We start from the raw sequence: 27898 nt of genomic DNA, 5'->3' as shown, positions 1-27898 counted from the left end.
TACGTTAGGCAATTGTTATGCATAGGGCTGTTACGCATTTGCATGTATAGAAGGCTATGCTGTGTAGGCTCACTTCTCTCAGAGCTTTAATTCGTGACAAAAAATAGCGCATCGCGTGTGGAAGAGAGATACTAAGTAGCTAGCTATGTGTAGCATGGCTAGTGTTAACATTACATCTCCTACTCAAAATGTATCGTTATCAGTACTTGGAAGGTGTCTCAGATCTGAACCTATTGACTACTAAGCTGATAAAATGGCATGTTTCTGTAATAGTGGTCACAGCATGCACTTTTAGGACTCACAGCCAAAGCGCATATCGCATACTGAGAGCCTGATGGCACAAAACTGCTTGATTCAATGTAACCTCACATCCTGAAGATGGTAGTTGCAAAAATGTTGTAGGAGTTATTGCTTAGAATTTAGAAAGCATCTCAGTTAAAAACGACTGTGTAACAAAAGGGGTCGGCTGGTGAGACTTCCAAAACTGCACTACTTCTGCAGCTTTGGCAGCATCGTCTACCAAGTGTGAAACAGTCACTCTTGCCATCAGGTTCTGGTTCTGCTTTAGGCACATGCAATTGAACGAAAAAATCTTACTTGAGGGGCAGTGAACAAAAGGTGTTAAAGCAGTGCTCTTATCTTATTTGCCTGCCAAAAGCCCTGTTATGTGCACTTTTTGGTGTGCCATTAATAGACAAGTGCCTTTTTTTTTCGGGACAGGCATCTACACACGGCACAATTGATCCACCCGATGCCCGGTCCGTGTCCCTGCTGCGCCTCTTCATGCGAAGCAAGGCTGGCAGCGGAGGTTCTCTCTCCAGCAGCCATTCCGAAAATTCGGATTCTGTCACCACACCACGGGACGGCGCTGCTGCTTACCAACTGCAGTCGTCCAGCGAGGACTCCAGCGGTTCCATGGACTCCAAGAGCGACAGCAGCGAAGACCCACCACCTCCGCCAAAGCCCGTGGAACCACTGGTGCGGAAAGTGCTGCGGGCCAGCACCAACCTTGTGGGCAGGGAGGCCAACAACAACAACGTGGAACCCACGGCTGCCAACGACAATGAACGGCTGAGGATGGCGACGTCGGAGAGTGAGGAGGAGACGTCGCAATGTTTTGAGGACAGCCTCGTGGAAGCGGTGCAGGCACGCATGAAGCCTGCTAATGCGAGGAGCCCCATCCACGAGGAAGAAGAACCGTTCGAGTCCAGTGGGGACGAGACAATGAAGGACAGCCGTGACCTGCTGAGCAGTGGCGGGGGCACGTCTTCAGACAATGCGGGAGTCATCGAGCGGCGCAACAACGACGTGAACTCTTCACTGCGCTGTGCCAAGAGTGGTGCACTGCTTGGTGGCCCCTTGGGAAAAGAGAGGATAAAGAACGTCTTCACGACAGTGAATAAAAACAGCAATGCCGTGGCTGCGGAGTCGGACGATCGGCAGTCCAGCCGCAGCACGCAGACCAAGCGCTTCAACTGCAACGACGGCTCGGGATCCGGTTCTACGAGAAAAGTGTCGGACAGCAGCGGAAGCGGAGAGGAAGGCCGAAACGCACGCTCTTCGAGTCTCCTCTCGAGTGGCTACGTGAGCCGGCAAAACTCTGTTGACCAGATTCACAGGCAGACGTTCCTCCTTAGTGCCGGCGGAAACAGGAGAAAGCAGACGCCTACGGCCATAGCTCGAATGAGGCACTCGAGCACGCAAGTGCCCGTGCACATTCGGGATCGTGGCATTCAGACCAGCGTGGAGGGGGCCGTGGCTGAGAACTCTAACTGGCTGTACACTGTCGATGACACGTCGGCAGCAGTGTCGGGACAGCGAAGCTTCAACTTGACGCTGCGCCCACAAGAAGCCATCTTGAAGCAGGACGGGGAGCAAAAGAGATCTATTTATGTCTGCTACCCAAATTACTCCCTTCCAGATCTCAGTTTCCTGAAGGAATTGGCTGCAGCCGAGGACAAGCCTGACCTGGTGTTTCGTCCTACGCAGCACAAGATGCCGCAGCCTGGTGCGTCGGAAGCAGCGGCAGATGGCACTGCTGCGTCGGCGCAGGTGCCGCCCAACGAATCGCCCGTGCTGCACAGGCGCACCCACAGCAGCGAACCTCACTGGCGACGACCCAAGTCGTGCAATGACTTCGAGGACCTCTCCCGGCGCAACCTGAGTCACATTCAGGACTGGGATTCGCTGAGTGTGCTGCTGCCCGCTGAAGTTAAGGCCATGGTATCTCACTTCCGCCATGCGGCTCCTTCCTCAAATCTCGCTTCGGAGCAACAACGGGGGATCCTGCGCAAGCTCTCGGATGAGGCCAACAGTCGGCCAAGGAGCCAGTGCGACACTCTCGCTGCAGACGTTGACAGGATCTCTGCGGGCGCCTCGAATGAATTCGCCAACCGGCGGCACTCGCTGCAAGACTACCGGCGTCTCCTCAAGGGCCTTCCTGACATGGATGGCCTGCTTCCACCCTGTCCGAACTTGGCCTGCAGCGGAGGTTTGCAGCGCGACTCCTCACTGCCCCTGTCCCGGACCAATTCGGAGGGGTCGTGGCGGCGTGCCGGAGGCCGGAACGCGAGGCGCTCTGTGCCGCTGGCGGCCACCTGCTCGTCTTGCCGTGCCAAGAAGGCCGTGAGCTTCAGCGAGGACCTCAACGTTCACGCAAATGACATGCGGTCCATGCGGGGAGCCTTCTGCAAGTGTACGTGCGGCTCGAGTCCTACGGCGAACTACGGTCAGTGCTACCTGTTGTGACAAAGTCCTTTGTGGGCATCTCTTTCTTGAAGATAAATTTCAAGTACTGTGTCTTTCTAGAACATAAATTGTAGTAACATAGGCTGTAAACAGTCGGATGAAACGGCGCATTGTGCCAGGCGACGTGACCAAGTATGTGTAGCTACTGCTTGATGCAGTATGTACGTTGGGGTCATGCCTACATTGTCGTATTGCTGTGCCCACAATGTTCCTATATTGTCGTAGGCATGAATAACTTTTTTGATAAATTACTGCATTTAGCCATATTTAAAAGCCTTGTTAATCAAAAGCAGCACTTGCAGCAAAAATTTACACACAAGGTGTCCGTGTAGTGATACTTATGTGCTTACCGTGCTGTATATGGTAAAGTTTGGTCCACTGAAGTCCGAATATGTTTGACCTAAGACTTCGTAAGTTGTGCCATTGTGCTGTGGTAAAGCATGAGGACTGCGATAGCTTTAGTCACTTTTTTTTTTTGTGGCACAGTGCCGCCTATGGTGCCTCGTGCACATGTTCCTACAAACACGTGTGCCTATTTCAAAAGCTGAGGTAGCTTTCGTCTTAATTGGCTGTGCAGGTTCCCTGGAGAGGCCATCGAGGAAGATGACGCTACTGTTTGGTGGCAGCCAAGATGACCAGCATGCTCCCCACGAGTTTACTTTGTCACCTAAAGGTCTCTCACCATCGTGGGGTATGTCACCCTTGTCCAGGAGCCAGCGAGAGCTCGTTGAGCAGAAAAAGGGTAAGTGGCAGCAATTTACGGGGGGCGCACTGCTCTTTAATTTTAAAAAGTATTCTTGATTCATATCAACAAAACTTGCTTATTTATATTTGTTTTCCGATTTCAAATATGCAATTATTTCTGTAGTATAATGTGTATTTTTTTTAAGATACAAAATATTTAGAATCGAGCGTGCCTTCTGAGGAGCAAGATTTCTCCTAAACTCAGAAAGTTAAAAAGGAAATCAGCGTATATCACAATAATCTAGAATCGGAACTGTATGCAGTAGCACAAGAATGGATGTTCTATAACCATTTGAGCAAAAGATATGGCATGATAAACATTCGCGAGTGAGTCAACATCGAGCTGGGATTTCGCTCGTGAATGTTCAACACTGCTGCTGGAATGCATTTTTCCAGCTGGGATTGCAATTTTTAATTCAGCTCGAAAAGTCACTTAAAGGGGAACTCCGGCGATTTTTCGATGTTCACCGATTTCAGGTAAACTTTCAACATATGTTCTCTTTGGTACCCTGATAATATGTGCCAAATTATACAACCGTAAGTCATTTAGTTTTTTAGAAAATGAATTTTAAAAATTGGTAGCCAATTCTGGAATCACGCCTGTTAATGCGGGCCACACTGTGTATGTGATGCAACGTGCTTACTCTTTTGCAATCCTGCCTCGCCTAGCAGACGGTTGCAGCGCGTGCTTTCTTCTACGAGGCGACGACGGCGCGAGCAAAGTTGTTTGGTTTTGTTGGCTGCATAGCGTGTTAGTCGTCATTTACATTAGGTCTTACACTAAGCACGCACAATATTGAGCAACGTGGAGATCGACGTGGGGCACGTCTGCTACTTCACGCGCCGGCGAGTTGAAATCAAAAGGCGATACTTCCGCGCTCAGATAGTAGCTGCAATCATTGCTGAACTCGTCGCTGGTAACTTCAGACGGGCTGGCACAGCTTGATTCCGTGTCGGATGACATCGCCAGCTTGTTTTTCGTGCAAAGAAGAAGCACATATGCTATGTTTACCCTGGCCAGCCGTGCCGGCGTGTAGCGTATTTTGTGACGTTATCACATGCCCAGCATGGAGCAGCTCCCTGTTTCGGTTTCGCTTTCGACTCATCGTTTATTGCTTATTTAAAATCATTGACGAGTGTCTCAGTAAAATGAAGCACCCTAGCTGCTACAGGACTGTTAATACTATTTGAAAACGGCATTATCTCAATATAGCCGAAGATGCACCGGAGTTCCCCTTTAAGCTGGAAGATTATCCAGCTGGGAGAAAATTTATGGTTCACTAATCCAGCCATAACTGAAAAATTTTGCCAGCTGAAAAAAAAGCAAGCATTTTCCAGCTGGAAAATATTTCAGTTGGCATTAATAGTGGTGCTCATTTATTGTTGATACATGATGTTACTCAAAAAGCAACGACACAAAGCATGCCGGACGTTATGACGCACACAATGAATTGTGGACAGAGCTGGTTTAAGATAGCAACTATGGCTTGAGGACAACTTTCTGTGGCAATGTGGTCAAGACTACAGAGCCGAACCACGTCATTTCGATAGTTTTGCGGAGCAGCTGGAAGTAGTCCCACAAAAAAATAATTTGCTGTGTGTAACCTAAGCATTTCAAAAATGTACAATTCTTATTTTTTAGCCTCAAATTGATAATGCCAGAAAATTATTAGCCAGATTATGTGAAACAGCGTTATTTCTTAGATTTTTGGATTTTTTGGTTGTGGCATTCTCCACTGGCTTCACATAGGTTCCCTTCAGAAAAAAAAAATTGACATGGCCTCCCCGTCGATAGAGCCGCTTTCCTCTGGTAGCTCGCCACTTCAATCGCCGCATAGGATTTTCAAGAAGCTTGAGAACCAAAAGCTGTCAAAACAAACGAAGCAAGTGATCAGCAACGCGTACGCTCAAGTGAGACTGACCAGCGCCTCCTCTATTTCTGTGCCTGGGCGAAGGAGCGGAGCGCAATGGGAACCGACCGTCGGCGTTAGTGCGGCGTTTAGCCGCCAGGTGCCGCCACCGTAGTAGACAAGTTGTCGCGTCGTCGCTCGCGGAAACGAATGCCGTGGCTGCATTCGAAGCTGCTGTATGGTTCAGTTTTCGGCTGTATTCGCATTGTTTAAAGTATAATGAAAACTTGTAATCTGGAATCATGAAGCACTTGTCTTTCTGGGCAGCCAGCCAATTTCGGAGGCATGTGTCTTTCGCGGCCATTTGATCGAGACGCTCGCGCTTCGTCTGTTAGCCCGATGCCAGAGAACGCATGCCAGTGATGCGCGGAAAATTGTTTTATCACCGTTACGTTCGCTTGACTGAGAGTCGGTTTTTGACTGTCTGAAAGTCGATTTTCGAAAGCAGCATTTGCCAAGAGCTAATACTGAAAGCTTGGGCGCTTAAAGTTCCGCGATGCGTGCTACTGTCTACTGGTGTAGCACACTACACGCAAGCCTGGAGTTCATGCGCTAAATAGCCTGGAATGTCACTAGACTGCTTCTAGGGATATACGTGATTGCCCGTTCCCTTCGTAAAGCTTTCGAGAATTACGTTTGTTGCCACCGGGGAGAAAGCAACAGCTGGTGCCAGAAAAAGAAGAACTATGCCAAGTGATTCCACCATTTCAGAGCCTAAACCAGTTAAATCGTGGTGGTACGAAAAACAAACACAAACAGCTACATATGCCGCGCGCTTCCTGCAACACTGACCGATGTGTGTGAACAGACGCTGTCGTTCAAGTATAAAGTCATAGTGCCGACTCTCAACTTGAGCCAGAGTGAAAGGCGTGAAAAATGGCGCTGCCTGTTGTCAGTTGCTTGAGCTCGTCTTTAGCTCGACGGATTGTTGTAGCCTCAGTATCTGGCTCCTCAGGTATCTTCATTTTCTAAGCTTTGGCCCTTTCGGTAGTGAGCAAAGTAGAGAGGCCGAATGGCTGTCGACCTGGGCGGTTTCATCGCATGGAGCAGCCTGCTCATCCTTGTGCACTCATTTATTGTGACACTGTACATAATGATTGTCGGTTGTTTCACCGCGGTAGTGAAGGTGGTGTCCATAGGCTCTGATTCTTCAGCTTCAGGACCTAATGTCAGCGCTGCATGCACATGGCGGTGATCGCGAGGCAGCGTTGCTGCTGGTACTATACATGCATTGGTTGACTGTTCGGACGCTACACGGTCACGTTTAGGCATACTCGCCATGCTTGGTTCAGTTGTTAGCTTGGGCTGCAAACGTGAAGGGTAGTCTGCAAAGAGTGACGCTACTGCATCCTTCTTAAGCCGCCGCTTCTTATATTCTATGAAATCTTCCCGTCGTAAACGACGGCTGCATATTCTAGTGTAGTTTGAAGATGTATTAGGAGACCAATTATCCCACCTAATTACTGTAAGCCACCTCTCCTGAACACCAGTGACAGCTGGAATTTCATGGAACGACAGCCGCATAGTGTATTAAAGCAAAAGCCTTATAGATACCTCATCAAACGTGAAAATTGACCGTCGGCAGCGTCAACGCGAGTGATGCAAGAAATAATTACGTGATGACATCATATGACGTCACAGATCATAAAACTTTGTGACATCATCGTGACGTCGCTCAGCGTGACGTCGTCATATTACACCTTCGCTTGGCCAAATGGGCCGATCACGGAGGCAGTGCGTGCCTTCGTTGATGCGCAGAAAGCTTGCACTGCCTCAGATCCTTGAGGCTGTAAGAAAACCACGTTAGGTGCAGAAATATCTCGGAGGGAGGCAGGGAATGTTCAATACATTGACTAGAAGAAAAAGAAGATAGCTTTCGCCTTTCAGTCGTCTTAGATGAATGCATAAGGGACCCTGTGAGATTTTTTTTCTTTATCAATAAAGGGAAGTAAAAAGGCAATCGTAATTTCTTTCAGTTCCATTTTCTGAGTGGAACACAACAGTATGACATACTAAGGCAGTGGGGTGTTTGCAATAGCCTGAAATGGAAAATAAAACACGAATACTATCAAACTCGAGTGCAAGTATCGAACCGGCAGCATGGCCTGACAGACTGCCTGCTGAATATGTACAGCGGGGATGGAAAGACACGCACGTGCGGCATCTGTATTCTTTGCTGTTTCGTATCTATTTTCAAGCAGTTATAGCCTGGATGATTGTTGAAAAGAGACGTCATCCATGACACAATAAAATACCATCTAGCATCTTTTTATTGCCACCACGGTTAGAGCGTGATGAAAACAGCACGCCGCTATGTTTGCATTGCTTTCCATGCCCCTGTACCTGTGAAAGCCTGCAACAAGCACAAATGCAATTAAACTCGGGTGCAAACATGAATTCGAAACTTTGCGATACGCGCGGCCGTTCAGCGCCAGCTTCCCGTAGTCTACTTGCGCAGCGCCACCACGCGGTAGCGGCGAGCAGACGCGGAGCGCGCCCGTGACAGCCCGAGGAGAGCGTTCGCCCAGGCACAAGGGAGCGTACTGTTGCATAGCTCAAGGCGGAGGTTCTGAGTGGTACCCTCGTTAGAAGCAAATTAAGCGTAGGGAAAGAGTTGCCAATATGCCTGCATGCTCAGTGATTGTGGTCCACCGCACTTAACCACGGAGCACATGCGAGAAAAAGAACCGTAGGAAAATGCGTATCTGTCACGCCAAAACTGAAACCGAAACCAGTTTATCAGGAACTACTTTGGCACAGTAACACAGAGCAGTTAGCTCCACCCCCCGTAGCTTTCGCTCCATTGCCACAGAAAGTTGTCCCCGAGTATAGGCATCTTAAGTCGCCCATAGTACATGTAGCACATGAACTGTTGCTCTCTGCATTGTTATCAGTGCCTGTATGTGCCTATCTCGCAAATTGGCGTCATCCTTACAATTAGAAAAGAAGGAAGCAGGGAGAAACTATATTTACAGGCAACTCTTCGCCATACTTTTTAGCTGTGCTGCAACATGTAATACGTGGAGTCTGTTGTTCGTATCGGGAACTAGTACTTAATAACTGGTAGTTTGGAAGATCACATTCAACAAGTACAACTTTGCAGGTGCAGTGCTGTCCCCTATTCTCTCTGCATACAATATGCGATGTCATGTTGCCGAATAACTGACTAGTTTTTTCATATGGTTGGCATTATTGTCTGTACGTTTGTTGCATTCATGCTGTACTTTTTGGGTGCAGGTCTATTGGACAACACGATGCGGTCTATAAAGCAGGTTCTTGACTGCTACAGCACAGAAAAGGAATCCCAGGTGAATAACTTCTTGTTACCTATTTGTTTCTCATGTCATGTGACATTCTGTTTGATAATTCGTGCCTGGTCACTTCATATCTATCTTCACTACTTTTCTGCTATCATACGTAGTGAATGTTTTCTTAAAAAGCCCCAGTAATAATTGGACCATTAAAGGATATGATTGTCACACGGATCAGAAAGTGTTGGGTGCGGCTTAGGTCACTATACATACTCGTTTGCCACGAAATGCACAGTGAAGCACTTAAAGGGAAATGTAGACCTTTCTCAAGCACACGAGCGTCACCAGTGGGCGCACAAGTGCTCATGGGAAAAGTGTATACGCCACAGCAATCACTGCAACGAGTGTGCAGGCCGCATGCTTTAGCTTTCCGCCTGTGCTGTGCGAGCACTTCTCAGATCAAGTGAATTTGGCAAGGTGCAACATATTACTGCGTTATTCAATCATGAACTTCTGCGTTTAGCTGCAATGGCCTCTCTACTATTTCTATCGATCTGTCAAGCATTTCCGTGTGCTGCTGTTAGACCAGCTGAAGGGTGCGAGAAACATCATTAAAAAAAAATTTTTTTGCATCAGATTGCCCTACGACATCAATTAAATAAAAAAGATACAACTCGGTTTCCTAGATGAAGTCCAGCAGTGGTTGACACAATTTGCGGATCCATTGATCTGTTTAGAGACAAAGTAGAACTGTGCAAATAGCAAAATTTTTGGTGTGAAGCCAATTCAAGTAATAAAAATTGAGTGTGAATCGAATAGCATAATTTTCGAATATTTCTCAAATATTTTTCGAATACTTTGAAGCGCAATTACAGAAAAAGGTTGGAGAGAATCCCTAAGTATGTTCTTACAAGACAGGAACACTTACAAGTCACAAACATAGTCAAAGAACAGATTTATTCCTAAGGGAGGATGTGGCTTTTGTATCGCGAAAAATAACAAAAAAATCAATTTTCGAAAATCGCATTTTCAGTTTCTGTAGCCCTTTTTCTGATTCCAAAATATCGTCGCTGAAAACTACATACAAGTGCGGAAAAAAATTTGTTGTGCTTGTCAAGGTGGCGAAAATTACTGCGGAAATCGCAAAAAAAGAAATTGTGTTGATGCAACCGGGCATCGCCATCTTGGGCTCGTCAGAAAGAGCATTTCTCCGTATTCAAATTTCCCGCTTTAGCTAGGTCCTCCATTAAGAAAAAAGCGTACGAAAAGCAAATGTTTGAAGTTCGTTCCGAGGCCTTCGAATGGCTGCGTCCGCCATGTTCCTCCAGCGTGCCTCGCCATTGTTCCAATCCTCGCTTTGGGAGAGCGTCATCTGTTGCTTGCACACCGCGAGGTCACGGCTGTCTAAAATTGCACTACTTAGTGACGTGTTCACACTCGTTCTGTGTTCACAGGTCGACAATCATTTAGAATATAATTACGCTTTAGTCTGGCAGCTGCAAGCGGAAGCTCAAGCATCAGATTATGATAGTGCTCCGCGCTTGTCGCGAACATCGAAGACGTGCGTCTCGGACCGACTGTTCTGCTTATCAGCATTTCGAACTCATGACGAAAACCATCCCGGGACAACTCTTCGTACTTGCGATCAAGCATGACATACTTTGAAACATCAGGCACCGCGGCCATGCACATCGCGACCGAGCTTACTGCTTGGAGTGGTGGCTAGGCCTAACTCCGCTCACGGCGCTGATGTACGAGATGAATCTGAACTTTGCGAGCAAGAACGTCGCGCTAGTGGACACACGAAAACGAAGAAGCCGCAATGTGTTTAGTCGCAAGCAACGAATCGCATCGCCCGCTGGCTCCTCGGAACCGAGGAGGGGCATTTTACGCATCGGCAGTGGACCCCCCGGCAAGCTCGTCGCGCATCGACCGCATCAGTGGAAGTGGCTAGCAGTTTCGCATGTCAGCGCCCCAAAACTCAAGCCCAAGCATGCTGCACACCGATTTATCATCTTTATATTTATTTTCCGTTATAATAAACCGCTATATTTATTTTCTGGAAGTTCGAATAATTCGAATAGTAAAATTTTGGTGCGAATCGAATAGCAAACACTATTAGAAAAATATTCGAAAGTTTGAGTATTCGCACACCCCTAAAACAAAGTGTAGTGATGATGTCGACGAACACAAGGCGACATTCTGAGATTTAAACATTACGCGATAGAGTGTAGTCTGCATTTAGTAAAATAAGATACACATACTAGGCTGCATGTGCGTCACTCTTGCCGTAGACAACAAATAATGAGGTTTTGTCACCCTTCGTTGGCACTAACTGCAGGTGTTGCATTTTACAAATGCTGGTCATGTTCTCATGTGTTGGCTCACAGGTGACCGTACCACAGATATGTATAGTTGTGAGAAATATGAGGTGGAACACTGAAATTGCCTTTTAAAGGCCGTAGTGGCTAAATGCAGTTGGCACGCGTAAAAGTGTTCGTGGCACCAAATGCTCAAGCGGAAACGTATCTCTGGAAATTCTATACGTCACATTCATATCAATACAATAAAAATAATTGTTGAATAAACACGAATTCGGTGTTCCGTGAACTCACTGTCATGGCTACAAGCAGCACTAACACTCCCAGGTTTAGGTGCACAGAAATAGTACCCAGTAAAGTGGATGGAACAGTGACCACCGCTCAATTGGTAGTGCATGGGACACGCTATTCGAAGGTTGTAGGTTTGGTCTCTACTGGTGGCAGAGTTGCTTTTTCGTCCAGTGTAATTACTTTCTATTTATGTCATAATTACTACACTACAGTTAAAGACTACAAATAATGTACCCTATACTTTCCTTGGCATCACTGTTGGTTTCGTGAAGTTGCAGTCTCGTTAGACAGGGTTCTTGTTCTCTCTTGCTGCAAGTACGTCTTTCCGTGTGTTGTGCATCCAGAGTGCAGGCAAATAGGACAAGGCGAAATGGGAAAGTTGAAGGATGTCCGTGATAGTGATGTGAATTTCCGGATAATTTGCGACTGTAACTCCTATTTGCGCATTTTCATGCCGTGTGTTTGTTCATTGCAGCCTGCTGTGGGAGGTGGGCCCGAACCGTGTCTGTCTGAAGGCAGTGCTTGTGGCCGTCTGGCAATAGAGTTCCTAGTGCCCGCACTTCGAGAGCTGCTGTCCGATGGGCTGCTGCCGCACGTGCGGGGCGTGTTTGGTCGCCTACCCAACTCACTCTGGCACCTGGCTCACTCCCTCAGCCAAGCCAGTGAGTCTATGTCTATGTGGACGATGATACATTGTTTGGTTGTTCTAGCTGGCCTGCTGCCTTCAGATTTTCCTCTTAGTGCTTCAGTCAGTACCGACATGATCTTGTAGTTAGAGAAACTCTGCCCCATGCTGTGTGACGACATACGAAAGTATGGAAATTGAAAAATGCTTATGAGATTTTTAGATTTGATGCAAATGTCTTCTGAGTACGCACCTGGCATCACTGATGGCTGTGGGGGGTTGCCTTTAACTGACCTAAGTGTGCATTTAAGCTGGCACAGAAAACAAATCCTTCATTGTCGTAGTCAAAATTTGGAAGTGCATTTATATATACAGTTAGCGTCAAAAATTTATCGACCATGAGACACAAGAAAAAGCTGAATATTCTCGCTGCTTCGAGAGGCAGCCTTGCATATTTTGATGTTTGGCCTGTGTTAAAACACGCTAACAGCATGCACCATGCAGTTTGGCTGAATACAATCGCAAATTGCTGAGAAATTCAACGTTTTTTTCAGACCTAGTGGTCTTCAAACTTTTGACACCAGCTGTATGTGTGAAAACTCTCTGTAGAACCCGCATTATTATTTTTTTGATGACATTTTGTAATATGAATGCTTGTCATAATATTTCTTGCAGAGGAGGGACGAAAAGAAGTCCAAGAGCTTGTAGAGTACATCGAGCAGGCCGACACTGCTTTCCATGGTGATGGGGAGAAATTTGGTGCCTGTTTGCTTGGTCTACTAAAGTGAGTATACGCTATCGCACAGATCCGGGAAACATGTTTTAGTGAGGCAAAAGTGTAAATGCCTGTTGTGGAGCAGGAATTCGAAGCATAGCCCTAGTTGTACTGTATAACAATTTCGCATACCTGCAGTGCATGGCCTTTGTTGCTGCACTAAAGAGAGAAAACAAAAAGTTCCTAGCATGACTTTGAGCCTCGCTTGTATGTCATCAGCTCAACCTAGCAGACAAGCTGCCTAATTATCATGGGAGCTTTTAATGAAGCACGTGTGGCTTACGCGAGGGCTATGTGCTTTCTTCGAGCGATTGTCTTCACATCATTCATGACAACAGCAGTTGTAAATTAGAGAGCAAGTGCTGAAATTCAGTTATGTGTGGCTCCAAGTTGGTGAAGTTTACTTCGAAAGTATGCTGGCCATTCCTTGACTGGAACTTTTTTCAGGGCGTTCAGTAAGGCTTTCAAGATACGTGTCAAGCTAGAAGAGCTTAGCCTGCTCAAAGTATTTTCAAAGTCCTAGAAACAAAAGGTGCCCTGTGAAAAACATTTAGCTTTCATGTTTCTGATTGCTGTGCTGCATTTGTGCTGTTACTCTTTCCATGTTGTTTGTGCATCTGTGATTGCCCACGTTGTCAGCTGTACAAACCGGAGTTAGCCATAGGAGATGTTGGTGTAAAACGTAAAAAGCCACAGACGTTGTCAGAGGTGTGAGAAATAAATTATCGATCAACATCTGCAAGCCTGTAGATGGTTCTTTGTCGACCTAACAAAGAGTAAACAAGGGTGAAAAAATGTCAAGGCTTCACTTTTTTCTCCTTTGACTTAGCTAATCACTGCCTTTTGATGCAAATGTCATTTGCATTGTTGAGGTGGATTGTTTAACCCAGTTATGCTCGTCAGATCATTTTTGCGAGGCTGTATTGGTGCCTCAAAATGTTTGCATAAACATGGGAACTATTGATATCATGGCGTTTGATGGATCATTGAAGTTAAGTATATACAGCCTTAAAGGGACACTAAAGGCAAATAGCAATTTATGTCAGAGTGAAAGCTCAATGTATGACAACGTCTAAAACGGCAGTATTATCAACAGCAGTGCCCTACTTACTGAGAAATTAAGCTAAATGTATCACACGATGAGTGCCACGAGTGGGACATTTTGGAAGTGATCCTGATGACTTGGGAGAGTCTGGATACAATTAATCACTAGTAATCAAACTAGCTGCAATAAAAAAAAGAACCTTCCGTGCATCAAGAGACGTAACAGAATGCTGCTTGTTCATTTCTGTTTGATTCATGGAAAAAAGAACCTCTTTGGCGTTGCCATGGGGAACGATGCGTATGGTTAAAAAGTTCCGTTTTCGCCGAACTGTGCTTCGCCCGGCGCCCTGCTTTGCTCACGCGGTCGCGTCTCAGTGGTAGTTTTGGTATCGCGTACTGCCGCCTGTGTTTTGCACGTTCGTGAAAATCGCTCTGACAGAAAGTTCGACAAAATACCCCATGCATGTGGTGTTGCCGGATGCCGAAAAGGTGCACGCCGCCGCGCAGTAAAGGCAGGCATTGTTGGGCATGGCAACAGTGACGTGCGAAATACCACTTTCAGGCGGGTGATTTGAAGTGCGCTAACGCGATGCGTACCACTAAAACGTGATTTTATTTCAAAATAAGCACTTCCTTGGCATAAAAGTAGCACTACGAGGTTTCTGGACCGCTATTTCAACAATCAACGTGAAGTTAATATTTGCCTTTAGTGTCCCTTTAATGAAGAATTAAGGCACACCAGTGGAGAGGAATATGTGCTATAAAGAGAAAACAGAAAATTGTGGTAGTTACAACCAGCTTTCTCGTGAGAAAATCAAGCAACAGGAAAAGAATGCAATCAAATTCAAGCACGAAAGATATTACATAACACATATGGCATGGGGGCTCTTGCATATACGTAACGAAGCCCTTGCAAATAAGGAAACAGGGAAATCCACCCTTTGCATTTAACATATGTCCTCAGCATTACATTCCATCCTTCTGAGGCTGTGGTAGTGTACCGGCTGCTGTGCTGCGAGGTTTGAGGACGCTGGCTCAGTTCTTGTCCCCGGCAGCTGCATTTTGATGTGGGTGAAGTGCAAAAGCAGCCATGTACCAAGATTAAGGCGAAAGAACCCCGAGTGGTAAAAATTAGGCTTGTGCGAATATTCGAGCTCTTCAAATATTCGAACGAATATTACAGTATTCGAATTCGCTTCGATTTGAATTTAAATTATTGGAAATTTCGAACTATTCGAAATGAACGAATAGGTGTATATTAGTCCGCATGTAACCCCCCTGTAAAGGTGGTTTCACTGCAGTTGGGGAGTGCTATGCCTGCCGTGAATGCACCTTTCCAGGAAGAATCTGCACTGCCGCGAAGCCCCCTTTCAAGATTAAATGAACAGATTACCCTCACATCGATTCATCATTTTTTAAGTTTAAAAGCTTGTTATACCAGCTTATATGCTCCAAGTATAGTAAATTTTAAAACGCCACATATTTTACAGGTTATCACCTGCATTCTACTGAAAGCCAAATCCTGCTACTATTCAAGGTTGCTTCCACTTCCTTTGAACCAAAAAGAATGACATTTGCACATGCTTTGTTACGATTTTAAAACATTGTGCCGGTTGGTTGGGCCATGACAAATACGGTCATTTTTCTTTATAATATGTGACATATACTATTCGAATTCGATTAGAAATTATTCGACCAAAATCACTATTCGCTTCGAATTCGCTTCGAACCTAAAATTTGCTATTCGCACAAGCCTAGTAAAAATCAATATGGATTCTTCCACTACAACATTTGTAATAATCATGTTGTTGGCATGTAGAACTCTAGAATTAAACACTTTCTTTCTTTTCTTTTTTTCAGCCTGGGCTGCCTGGACACCTGGTTCCTGACGCTGCTCTCCAGCCCGCAGATACTGCAGAAGCACTACCAGACGTCTGCCGCTTTTGTGCCGCTTCTCTCGCATCCCAGCTTGTTCTTCCTGCGCGAAGAGCTTGCCTGCAGCTTGCGCTCCCTCTCCGAGCTTCCCTTTGGCTTCAGCCTGAGCTTCGCCCTGGGCGTCGAAGCGCAGAGCCTGAAGAACGCCAAGCCCGCTTCCCGCAAGTCCCCCGGCGGCCTCAAGAGCCCCCCCAGTGTAGGCTCCCCGTGCACCCCTAGTGACGAGAATGGCCTGTACGACGAGAGTGACGACCTCCGCACTGTCACCTGCCAGAGCTTGGTCGACTCGTCTTCGCTGGAAGAGACGCTGGACAACTCGTCACGCGTCCTCGAACTGCAGAAGAAGCTGAAAGGTGGCACCGCAGTGGCCAGCAGTGGTCTGGGAGGGACCAAGGCCATCTACCCTGCAATGCAGAAGGGTGAGCATGGATGTAGTCTGTGCATGTTGCAGCTTTTTGGCTGGAAGAAATGAAATGAGGTATGCCTTAGTGTTAGTTTGTTATTAGGTGCTACTATGTCCTTTCAACCAACTGCACCAACTTGCGCCTTCATGTGTTAAGCAGTCAGTGGCATGCACTGCACAATATGTGGCTCAGAGAGTTTATGAAATCTGGGGAAATTGTGATGAAGTATAGTAGTATAGTTATATGGTTGAGTTTTGTGCCTAAAAACAAAAACAAATCAACTATATCCGTAAACAAATTATTGCTGTCGTAGAGTTCCATATTTCCTTGCCAGAAATGTAACATACACGTCAAGCAGTGGACGGGGTTAAGACAAATTTTATTTGGAAAATAGAAGTTACTTCGCTATACTATCAGCAAAAATATAAGGAGAATTAGCTAAAATTGACTCAAGTGGTTCTTCAAGCTGGCAAGATTGCTTGTGTTGGTGGGATTAGTGCATTGCTTCAGCTCATGCAGTTTTTGACTACAGCATGCCTAGAAAGTTATTTTACTGCAGTATTTGCATAATGCACTTAGTATTCATGATTGTTAGAGTACATGATGCATTTATATCTGCTTACATTATGCACTGATGTCGTGGGACATACGAAGAACAACACATCATGTCTTTTTTTTTTTTTCTTGTCATAACTGCCTGTCACCAAAATGTATATGTAGCTAAAGGCGTTTCTTTGAATCACTTTCGTCCCCGGTGCAGTGCAAGGAAGTGCAGAGGAGATGCAACGTTTCCGTCAGCTGCGTAATCACTGGGAGCAGATGTCCCATGCGTCACCCAGTTCGGCGGAGGCAACCAGTACCGTCACAGCTGCATCTTCTGCAAAACCCACTTCGCCAACAAAGCTCCCGTCACCCACAAAGACGGCAAGTCACTGTCACATACTCATTTTTCTTGCCAAGATGTCTCGTGTTGTGCACTTCACCATTTGTATAGTTTTTTTTTATATCAAGCACTTTTCAGCTTCTCAGGACTAGCAACACCCACCTGCATTTCAATAATGAGAACTAACAGACAGTAATGCCAAGAAAAGTATAGGGGATGTTATATGTAATAATTGGGATATAAATGTGAAGAAAGTAAAGTGGACGATAAGATAACTTATCTTATTGTCCACTTATTCGAAGGCTGGCAGGGACCGAACCTGCGACCTTCGAATAATGCGTCCGATGCTCTACCACTGAGCTACGGCGGCGGTCATCTCCCCCTCTACTTTATAGGGTATATATGTGGATTTAAACCCAGGAGTGTTAGTCAGCGCTGATCGCAGCCATGGCGGCGAGTGTGGAACACTTTTTCTGCCTTTTGGCGTCACGTAGCACTTGATCTTTTTACGAACTGGCAGCTGACCAGTTGTTAGTTAGTTAGACCAGCTGTTAGTTCTCATTAATACAGTCGACGTCCGATTTCCCGGACCCTCAAGGGACCGCGAAAACGTCCGGAAAATCGGGCAGTCCGGAAAAACGAACGCACGTGAAAACGCACCTTTTTGGTAGGTATTTTTCGCTGACGGAGAGGGTCACAGCCGGAATACAAGATTCCCATAGCAATTCAGCCAATGCATCGTTTAGGTGGCTCTGAAAAGAGCCGTTTATAAAAAAAAATACGACGTGGCCGGCACTACCTCATAAGTCAGCACTTGGGCGCAAAGAAGTCGCTTATTTTCTTTTGCACGGTCCGCTTGCCCGCGATCATGTCTGCCTCAATTTCAGTCAACGTCATGTCGCCGCTGTACACCAATGACAGTGTCATCAGTGCTCGCGTCAACTCCGAGCTCGTTGGCTGTGTAGGAGCTGGCTCTTCGTTCTCGGTGTCGGAGTCATCGGAATCCTCCGTAACTTGATGAATGATTTCGTCATCGGTCAACTCCGCACATAGCTCGAGGTCTTTGTCAGCGTCGGCGAAGCCCTCAAGGGTTATCTCGGCTGGAATCAACACGCCGCCAGCGCGCAGATCGTCGAAGGCAACGTCAGCGGATGGCAGTTCGTCATCGTGAGACTACGAGGTGGTTTTGTGCGCTTCGAAGGCGCGGACGAAGACGAAGGAGCAGTCGGTGCCATTGCTGTAAACGGCGAATCCGCTCGACAAAAAGCGCAGCACGAAACAGCTATGAACTCGGTGGATGCTGAAGGTCGGGAAACGTGATCACTGAAGGTAGCGCGCAGCAGCAAACGATCAACCGCAGACACGACCGCAGAGCTGGCACAGCTGACAAAACAACACGTGAACGAACACAGTGAGGTTTGGCTTGGCTAAGCTACGGCTGGCAACGGATTGACTCGTGCGGTTTCGAGGTTACGGCAGCCGCGGTGCGGCGGTGCTGCGATGCGAGTATGGTGGGTTCAAGGATATGAAAATGAAAACAACCAAAATGGCGGCGTCGGTGGTGACTTTGGGTCGGCGGTTAACAGTAAAAAGTCCGGGAAATCGGATGGCGAAGGTTATAAGCGTCCGGAATTTCGGACTTTTTAATACATTGACTCTACGGGGAACTTGACGGTGCCACAGATGAGTCCGGGAAATCAGGCATGTCCGGAATTTCGGGCGTCCGGGAAATCGGACGTCGACTGTATTGTGTCTAAAAAACAAGCCCTTAAAAGTCATCTTCTTTCCTTCATTCATAGCGAGGGTCTCGTTCTGGCAGACTCGATGCCTTCAGGTAGTATGCGAGGGATTATTGGTCAGCTGCTAGTCCGTAAAAAGGTCACGTGCTAGGTGACGCCAAAAGGCAGAAAAAGTGTGTTCCACATTCGCCGCCATGGCTGCGATCGGCGCTGACTAATACACCTAGGTTTAAATCCACATATATACCCTATAAAGTGGATGGGGGGATGACCGCCGCCGTAGCTCAGTGGTAGAGCATCGGACACGTTATTCGAAGGTCGCAGGTTCGGTCCCTGCTGGCGGCAAGTTATCTTTTTGTCCACTTTACTTTCTTCACATTTATATCCCAATTATTACATATAACATCCCCTATACTTTTCTTGGCATTACTGTCTGTTAGTTCTCATTAATATTGTGTCTAACAAAGAAACAAACGAGCCCTTAAAAGTCATCTTCTTTCCTCCAACTGCATTGCGTGTTTTATGACCTAACCTTTCCATTTCAAACAACTTTGAAAACACCTCAATAGCTAACCATAAACATTCTGCTTGTGAAAGGAGGACAGCTATAAAGCGTCATGTTCTTGTTGAATATGAAGCTTTATAGTTTCATATTCATATGAGGCTCATTGTATTTGGCAAGCATTAAATTTTGCATACAAGGGTTTGAGGTAGCATACAATGGTTTATTGGCCAGTTTCCTGCTTCCGAGTGTACATTTGCCGACCATTTATTCGGACGTTGGAAGTTTCGATGTGCTCATTTGTTCGGACACCTTTGTGGCATTGCCACTTGTTTCATTGATACAGTAGAACCCCGCTGATACGTTTTTGAAGGGACCGTAGGAAATAAACGTAAGAGATGGGAAATGTAAGAGCCGAAAAACAGGAAAAACGCCAGAATATTTAGTGGTACAGAATTTTATTTCAGTGCTTACGAGCAGCACGAAAATTGGCGCGCTCAGCCGCGATCTAGTCGATGGATAGAAACGCGGAGTTGGGGACGGCCTCATCCACAGAAATGTAATCAACGTATGTGATTTTTTTAACACCAGCAGCTGTAGGCATGAAAGAACTAAGCACACGCAATCGCGACCAGCGCGGCGAGTCCGACCGCGAACCGCGCGCACGACCATGCGAGCTCCAACCAGCTCGAACTCCTCCCGTCCTCCGACAAATAACGATGATGATGAGTCTACGCTAACGCGATGGCAGACGTGAATGCCAATCTCGAAGGCCTTGCTTTCGCAAGCAATTACGTCATAAACGCCATGTTTGTGCAATACAAATCTCAAAGGCTATGCTTTTGTCAATAGTAAATGCCAATCTCGAAGGCCTTGCTTTCGCGAGCAACTACGTCATAGACGCCATCTTTGCAATATGAATCTCGAAGGCCACGCTTTTGTGTGCATCAATTCAAGGATCTTGTTGCTTGCGCCTCTCATGCGGCTAATATTACGGTCAAACCAGGCCAAGCTGCGTGAAAATGCACCATGGCCGCTCTCTTCGGTAGTCACTCGGTCGGCTCCGAGCGCACTTCGCGACGTATCATATGGGAACGGTCCGACAGTTACGACGTAACAGCGGGGTTCCCAATACATTGTATCCTATGGGAGCTATGCCGGGACCGGCGCAAAACGACGTAACAGCCGGGAAAACGCAGCAGTGAGGAACGTAACAGCGGGGTTCTACTGTATAATGTACTAGCATGACCGAAAGTATGGACGCTGTACAGTAAGTGCGCCGCTCAATTTTTCGGACTCCGGTAGCCTGATTCACTGATCTCCACTAGGAGGAGCTGGATGGCGCATTGAGCACGCGGGCGTGAAGCCACCGGAAGCCGCCGTTTTTGTCCCGGAAGAGAGCTTTTCTCTTCTTTTCTAAAGAAATACCTGCCTGTAGCGCAGTAAACTCTACAAATCGACCGGAAAAGTCGTCAGGGAAGACATTTCATGCGTATGTACCTCAAAATTGCATTACTTTTTACGCATTTTGTACGTTGCAGCACTCCGCCATATTCGGACGGTGTCGGGACGGCGTCTGTCATCTTTCGTGTAGCGTTCGTCGGCATCTAAAGTGAGGCGTAATCGCAGAGTTTGAAAAAATAAAAAAGAAAAACGATCATAACAACAGCTGCCACCCGGGAATATTTGAATTGCGTGGCTGAGACGGACAGAAGACGCCAGCTTCCGGGACAAACAGGGGACTTTCCGGTGGCTTCACTAGCGCCCGCCTCACAGAGTGGGGATGCACTGTCCAGCCTTTTTAATGGAAGTCAGTGGCCTGATTAGGTGTGATGTCAAATGCCATAACAAGCAGATTGAGTGGTGTTTACATTTTGCTAGCTTGCCAGCACCGCGAAGGTGCAGTGGCCATGGCTGGACAACTAATGTCAAAGCTGATAGGACAGCAATGGCCTCCTCCGAATTGCAGTTGCCAATTTCGGAGGCTATGCTTTTGTTGGCTGCATGTAACAGTTGCTGTGTTATGGATTTAGCTGGTTCAGTCCAGTATTCATTGGCTATCTACAACGGCCAAACCGCAGGCCAAGCCAGGCCACTGAGCTTGGAAGTCGGTGCTCGGCTGTCAGCTAGTCGTTTCTTCGGCAAGGCCTGATCAACTGCTACTCTTTAGTCTCGCCTTCCATTGTATGTTGCTTAGTGTGCTAGGCCTGATCCACTGCTGTACTATCTCGTCCATTCCTTGTGTAATATGAAATGGACCTGCCAACCCTCCTGATTTGCCCAGAAGACTCCTGAATATTGAGCAATCCTTCCGATTGTACGGGTGCAGCTATAAATCTCCCGAAAAAAAAAAACAACCTCTTAACCCCACCGTGAAATGAAAATAATGAAGGAATACGGTTTTAAAATTTTCTGGCTTTCTTTTTATTGTGTGCGGAATTTTAAGTAACTTTTGCCTAGTACAATGGTGCCATGCGGAAAAGCATACTAAGACTGGGAAGGTGCTACCAGCTGTTACAGTACAGGACGCATTTTATCTGTAAATTACACACTTGTGCGTGCGCCATATAATTACGAGTGCCAGTATGATAATTTACGTCTAAAAATTTTACTGGCAATCATTGGAGCTGTCTATGACATTTCTGTGGCCCTGAGAAACACTGAGTAAAAACATATGCCACTTTTCTTTTGTCGCGCTAACGGAAGTCTGTGTTAATCAGATCCGCAAGCCCACTGTGACAAGTGGTGCTGCCACCAAGAAGAGCAGCGTGCCGTCAGCCGACAACCGGCGCCTCGCACCACGCGGTGCCACCGCTGGCTCCCGGACCCCGAGCCCTAATATCTCGGCCGGCAGTGGGCGACCGCAGCAGCAGCAGCGCCGGTCTCTGATACCAGTGCACCGGGGATGGAAGAAGCCGGCAGCCCGAGCGACACCTACCACTGATGGAGCCAAATAAACACTGAGCAGCCACTGTAAGTGCTTCACTCGTGGCATGTCTATAATTGTGGACTGCTTTTGGTTTAGTGAGTTAAAGGCTGCAGAGGTAAAGCATGCACAATTAAGTGTTCTCCTTATCCACAGCTATAGATTACAGTAAAATCTAGGGATGGGCTAATAGTAGGGGTGTGCGAATATTCGAGATTTTGAATATTTTTCGAATAGTGTTTGCTATTCGATTCGATTCGCACTGGAATTTTACTTTTCAAACTATTCGAACTTCCTTAAAACAAATACAGTCAACGTCCGATTGAAAATTACCCCTTCAGATTTTCAATACGCTTCACCTCATTACACTCTCGTATTGAGGCAAAGCTGTCTTTCAAGCTCCGTTACGGTCGAACTTTGCCAAGACACAGTCAACGTCCGATTGGAAGGGGTCCCTATATTTTTAATATGCTTCACCTCATCACACCCCGGTATTGTGGCAAAGCTGCCTTTCAAGCTCTGCTATGGTCGCAAATGTACTTACTCAAGAAAACGCTGTTTCCAACATGGAGATGAAAGATGTGGCAGAGGTGGGGGCTCAATTAATGGTGTTTTGGACCAGAAATTTGGGCAGGAAGTCCGAAAAATCGGAAGCCGAAGCTTTTTAGCATCCAAAATTTCAGATGTTCTTATATATTGACGTCTACGAGGCAGACTTGGAACTCCAGACTTGAAGGGAGCACACCCTTGTTCACCACATCAGTTGGGCTTCCACAGAAGTTGAAAGAGGAGGAGAGGCTGAGGAAATGGCATTTTCGCCCATCACGTGTAAAGTGTTGTCGGCAACACTTTGGTTGCACCAAATCATGTACATAATACAATTCGGCCTCTACATTGCCTCATTCTTAATTAGACCACTATGAAACGCCACCCCGCCAGTGCTTCATCAACATGGTGAAAAGAAACACTTTCATTTTGCTATCTTATAAGAATATGCTTAGGAATCCTCTGTAAGGTTCGGGAAAAAACAGAGAGCTGGGGGAGGGCCGTTGGCGCCAGTATGCCGGCACCGTGTCCCACGTAAACAGAGGGACGGCGTGGGGGTTACAGACATCTGTCAACGGGGGCAAGTTGGCGCCGAGGGAAGGCAGTCGGTGGCCGGTTGCGGCGTGCCGGCGTCGTTTCTTGAAAGCACCCCCCCCCCCTCCCCCGAGTGCGTGCTACCGCGAAAACAACTCGGGAGGTTACCTCATTTGGAACACTGTACGTCATCCCTTCGGTGGAGCGCTTTTCCCTCCGCGGGTGCGGCCGCATGGGTTCTAAGAACTGGCGCGCCAGAGTTGGCGGGACCACGTGGCCGCATTGGGGAAAGGGGGGCACAGGAGGAGGAAAAGAGGCCGACCGTGGGAAGTAGGTCAGTCTGAGCAGGGCGGTGTTACTGCGAGGCAGTACTCGGGTCTCCCGAGGTGTGGACGATGTCCAACGTAGACGCTCTGACTTTGTAAATACGCTGTAAATATGTTGTTTTTGTAACCATCTGTATATAAACTGCTTTAATTCTCCATCATCTCCGAGCCTGTGCCTGCAAATCGCCACCACGACCGTCGCTGACGGGGCACCTCCGGTGCCGATCCTTCACAAGCCTGGTGGTCGGCCTCTGGCCGAATCGCGATTATCGTATCGCGGGTAAAGGACCCAAACTTTACTTCCTCCCTAACTTTTTTTCGGCAATTTCACTTCGAAGTATTCGAAAAATATTCTAGAAATATTCGAGAAATATTCAAAAAATATTCGATTCGATTCACACTCATACTTCAATATTCGAATTTGCTTCGCACCCAAAATTTCGCTATTCGCACAGCTCTAGCGAATAGCAGTGATTCCACTCCTGCGCCAACTGCGCCAAAATGCGCCAAATTGTATTTACTGCGCCATCCTGATAATATCGACGAAAATTGCGCCAAACTGCGCCAAAGTCTCGGGTTTGGGGGCGTCTATCACCGGCAATCGCACGGCCGGCGCGTCAGAACATGTGCAGCTTGATCTTGGGGCTGCCAAAGTCGCAACCATGGACCAAGAATTATTCCGCTGAATAAATAGCGCTCGCGCGTGCGTCCCGAGTAAGCCATGATGCCATGCATGGTGCCGACGCAGCTTCTGTTCTGCAAGTCGGCTCGACAGCAAAACGCGCTCTCCGCAGAGGCTCGTGACGTCTAGGCCTCTCGGTAGCGAGAAAGTGCGACGGCGATTCATCGGCGGACGTCGTCTGTTCTAGAAACGCTGCTGATAGCTCGTTTCAAGCGTCGCACGGCACGTAAGGAAAGCAATGTTCAGTAATAACTACACGTGTGCTGCTAAAATGTCTGTCACTTCTGTTTCCGGACATCGCGGAATGAAATCTCGGATCGCTAGCAGTATATACAGTAAAACCTCGGTAATTTGTACTCGGTTAATTGGGAATCCCGGATAATTTGTATTATTTGCGCGGTCCCAAATTTTTACATGTAAATTTAACCGGATAATTGGTGCGGCCAGTCTGCGACTTCCCGGTTAATTGGCACACTTGGCCGCGACTTCCAAAATATGCAAAGGGTGTTGCGAATCTCGGAGGCTGTAACTAAAACATGCATTTTTTTTTTTGATGTACGGATCTCGAAGGCCATGTTTTTTTTTACCGGAAATACGTCGTAGACGCCATGTTTTAGCAATTGCCAGGCGGCGATGCGTGCGGTTGCGATCATGATCATCATCATCTCAACAGCGATGTTAGCCACTCTAGCGAAGTGAATGTTTTGTGGAGTCTTTGTGCCATTTGGATGTCGGCTGGCGAGCATTGTGCGATTCGGTGCGACTGCTCCATTTGTCTCCTGTCTCCACTTGAGTGTCTTCCCTGTGAATTAGTTGATTGAGGTGTGCTTGGAAGGAAGATGCTGAAGTACAAGAGCTTGTCCCTGCACAAAAAGGTGTGCTTAATTGAAGAGGCCAGCAAGTCGACGGCGTCGAAAACGGCTCTCGCCGAAAAGCACCACGTGCCTCTGTCAACGCTGTGCAACATCATCAAGAATAAGGAGAAAATTCTCGATGCTTACAGCAAGACGCACTCGTCAAAGCGTACACGAGTACGCCCGCCTACGTACGCCGACGTTGAAGCAGCTCTGATCGACTGGCTGCAGAAAGCCAACGCAGCACACCTTCCTGTGAATGGGACCATATTGCGTGAGAAGGCCAACCAGCTGGCGCTGCAACTTGGACGTTCTGAGTTTAAATGCAGCAATGGATGGTTTTGCCGATTTAAGGAGCGCAACAACCTGACATTCGTGACTGTTTGTGGCGAGAGTGGCAGCGCGGATCAGTCTGTTGTCGACGGCTGGAAGCAGCACACCTTGGCTCCACTACTCGCCAAGTACGAAGCAGCTGATGTTTACAACCTTGATGAAGCTGCTCTGTTCTACAAAATGTTGCCTACGAAGACGTTCGCTTTGAAGGAGGCAGACATTAAGGGGCGGAAACAGAACAAAGATAGAATCACTGTTTTGTTTGGTGCAAGCATGTGCGGTGAGCACAAGCTGCCACTGCTTGTTATTGGGAAGACAGAAAAGCCTCGTTGTTTCAAAAATGCACGACTGCCATCCAAGGATGACCTGATCTATAAAAACAACAAGAAAGCTTGGATGACGGCTGCACTCTTTGAGGAATACGTGCGGCACCTTGACCGCAAGTTTGCGGCCGCAGGGCACAGCGTTTTGTTCGTCGTCGATAATTGCCCAGCTCACGGCGACATTCAGAACCTGCAGGCAATCAGGCTGGTCTTTCTACCCCCGAACACGACGTCGCTATCGCAGCCGATGGACCAGGGCGTCATACACCATACCAGGAAAATATATCGCTGCAATCTGTTGAAGCGAATGCTCCTTTGCTATGACAATGGAAAGGAGTATAATATTGACCTCCTCGGTGGTATTTGCCTCATTGTTCACGCATGGAGGCAGGTGGAGGCCACTGTTATTCGACGGTGTTTTGAGCACGCCGGTTTTGTGAAAGAAGAGGCAACCTCCGCTGAGTTTGCTGTCACCGCTGTCACTTGCCCGTTTGATGAAGAAGGGGAGACTCTCTGCGCTCGATATGAGGCTTTGCACGCGGACGAGGAGTGCACTCCAATCGGATTCTCCGAGTACGTAAATGTCGAGTGCACAGTGCAGACGTGTTACGCCGACATCGACAGCGAGATAGCTGCGAGATCGACCGATTCGGCCTCTAATGTTGACAGCGATGACGAGCCCTCCCGAGCACCCCCTTTGGCGGATGTCATCGATGCCTTGAGTGTTGTGCGCAGCTTCGTCGAGTGCAACGGCGGCGAGGCTGAGATGCTGCGCCTCATTGACAGGCTGGAAAATATGACTTTCAGTGCTGGGAACTACCGAACGCGTCAGTCACGCATGGAGGAATTTTTCTCCAAGTAGGCTGACTTGCCACAATAAAGGTGTGACTTCCGTACATCACGTTTTCTGGCTGATTTCTTTGATTTCGCGTTGTTTCGGATAATTGGGAATCCCGCTTAATTGGGATATTTTTCTCGGTCCCGAGGCCTTCGAATTAACGAGGTTTTACTGTATATGGAACAATATCGAATTTTCCTTGCTTCGCGTTTATGGAAGAGCACGCGAACGGTGGAAACGCGTTCACACTTTTCCTCGGATATACTTTATCCATGGATCTTCATTCGGAAGAGCTTTTTCGTAATTGCTTATACCAGCACATCTGAGTTTAATCACTCTGCAGTAAATACCCGCTAAAAGGCCCTGCCCTTTCGAGCTCACGTGCTAGGGTTCCAATTCGAATTTCTTGCTTGCCTTTTAAAAATGTCATCTCATACATAAAAGCATATATCCTGGTCGGAGCAGCCGCAAATACGCAGCTGTCAGTAGCGGGCCCGTCGCTGACGGCCCACAGTGAAGCGGCTACCCCATGTTACACGTGCGCCCCTCGCTTTCGGGGGTCAATAGCAGATGGGTAAAAAAACTCAGTTTCGCTTAAGGGCGAAGCAATGAATGCGGTACCAACAAATTGTATTGTTAAACGAAGTAAGGCTAGCAGCTAACTCTTTTGGATTCGATTTCGCGTAACTCAACAAAATGCTGGTTTAAGGGAATGTGGCCGCTCCAGGAACCGAAGCGTTTTCTTGCTCTGAGTTCTCTAAACACGAAGTAAGCATTGAGAGCACAGCAAGTTTACGAGCCGTCTCCTGATGCCTCGAGATGGCGCGCGCGCAAGCGACTGCGCCCTTCGAACGATGCGGTCCCCTCCCCCCTCCCCCCCCCCCCTTGCTCCTCTGGCGTCCTTTCATGCTCCTTACGAAAGACGGGCGGGGCGTTTCTTCCTCTCTGTTTGATGAGCAATCGACGGCAGGCCCGCACGAAGATGTTATCTCATGCGCTGTCCGTGCGACGGAGACAGACAGCCGGCTAGCTTAATCTCCGCTTCAGCCGCGTTCGTCGCCAGCGCTCGCGAGCTTTTACCCGCGGCTAGAATGCGCGTGGTGATGTTATTAATTTGGTCTTTATACAGAAAATTACTGCAATGGCGACGACAAAAATCCACGGAGAGCGTCCATATAATTGTTATCACAATAAACATTTAAAAAAAGTTGAGGAGCCATTTCACTCTGTGAAGTGGATGATAAGCGAAGCTGTTTCGCGCATGGCAAAGAGGTGACATCGTGGAGGACAGTTTGGTATGTAAGGCCAGGTTGTTAACGTTCAATACGCAATATTAATGCGAAAGCATCGGATGCTTTATCAAA

At 47.4% G+C, this 27898-nt stretch overlaps 1 protein-coding gene across 1 annotated transcript in view; it reads left to right on the top strand.

Annotated features, from left to right (window-relative positions):
- The window catches only part of LOC119394202 (uncharacterized), a gene marked incomplete at its 3' end in the record, with an annotated part of 65611 nt that extends 43590 nt beyond the window's left edge, over window positions 1–22021 (top strand). The window contains 8 exon segments of the mRNA XM_037661477.2: window positions 721–2728; window positions 3326–3490; window positions 8640–8710; window positions 11741–11927; window positions 12566–12674; window positions 15570–16063; window positions 16809–16972; window positions 21893–22021. Of these exon segments, the coding sequence (XP_037517405.1) occupies window positions 721–2728; window positions 3326–3490; window positions 8640–8710; window positions 11741–11927; window positions 12566–12674; window positions 15570–16063; window positions 16809–16972; window positions 21893–22021 (3327 nt within the window).
- Between the last annotated feature and the right edge of the window lie 5877 nt (window positions 22022–27898).

Source organism: Rhipicephalus sanguineus, chromosome 5, assembly GCF_013339695.2.
Source record: "Rhipicephalus sanguineus isolate Rsan-2018 chromosome 5, BIME_Rsan_1.4, whole genome shotgun sequence".
In the NCBI taxonomy this organism is placed as follows: domain Eukaryota; kingdom Metazoa; phylum Arthropoda; class Arachnida; order Ixodida; family Ixodidae; genus Rhipicephalus; species Rhipicephalus sanguineus.
This window is presented reverse-complemented; position numbering and strand designations above follow the sequence as displayed.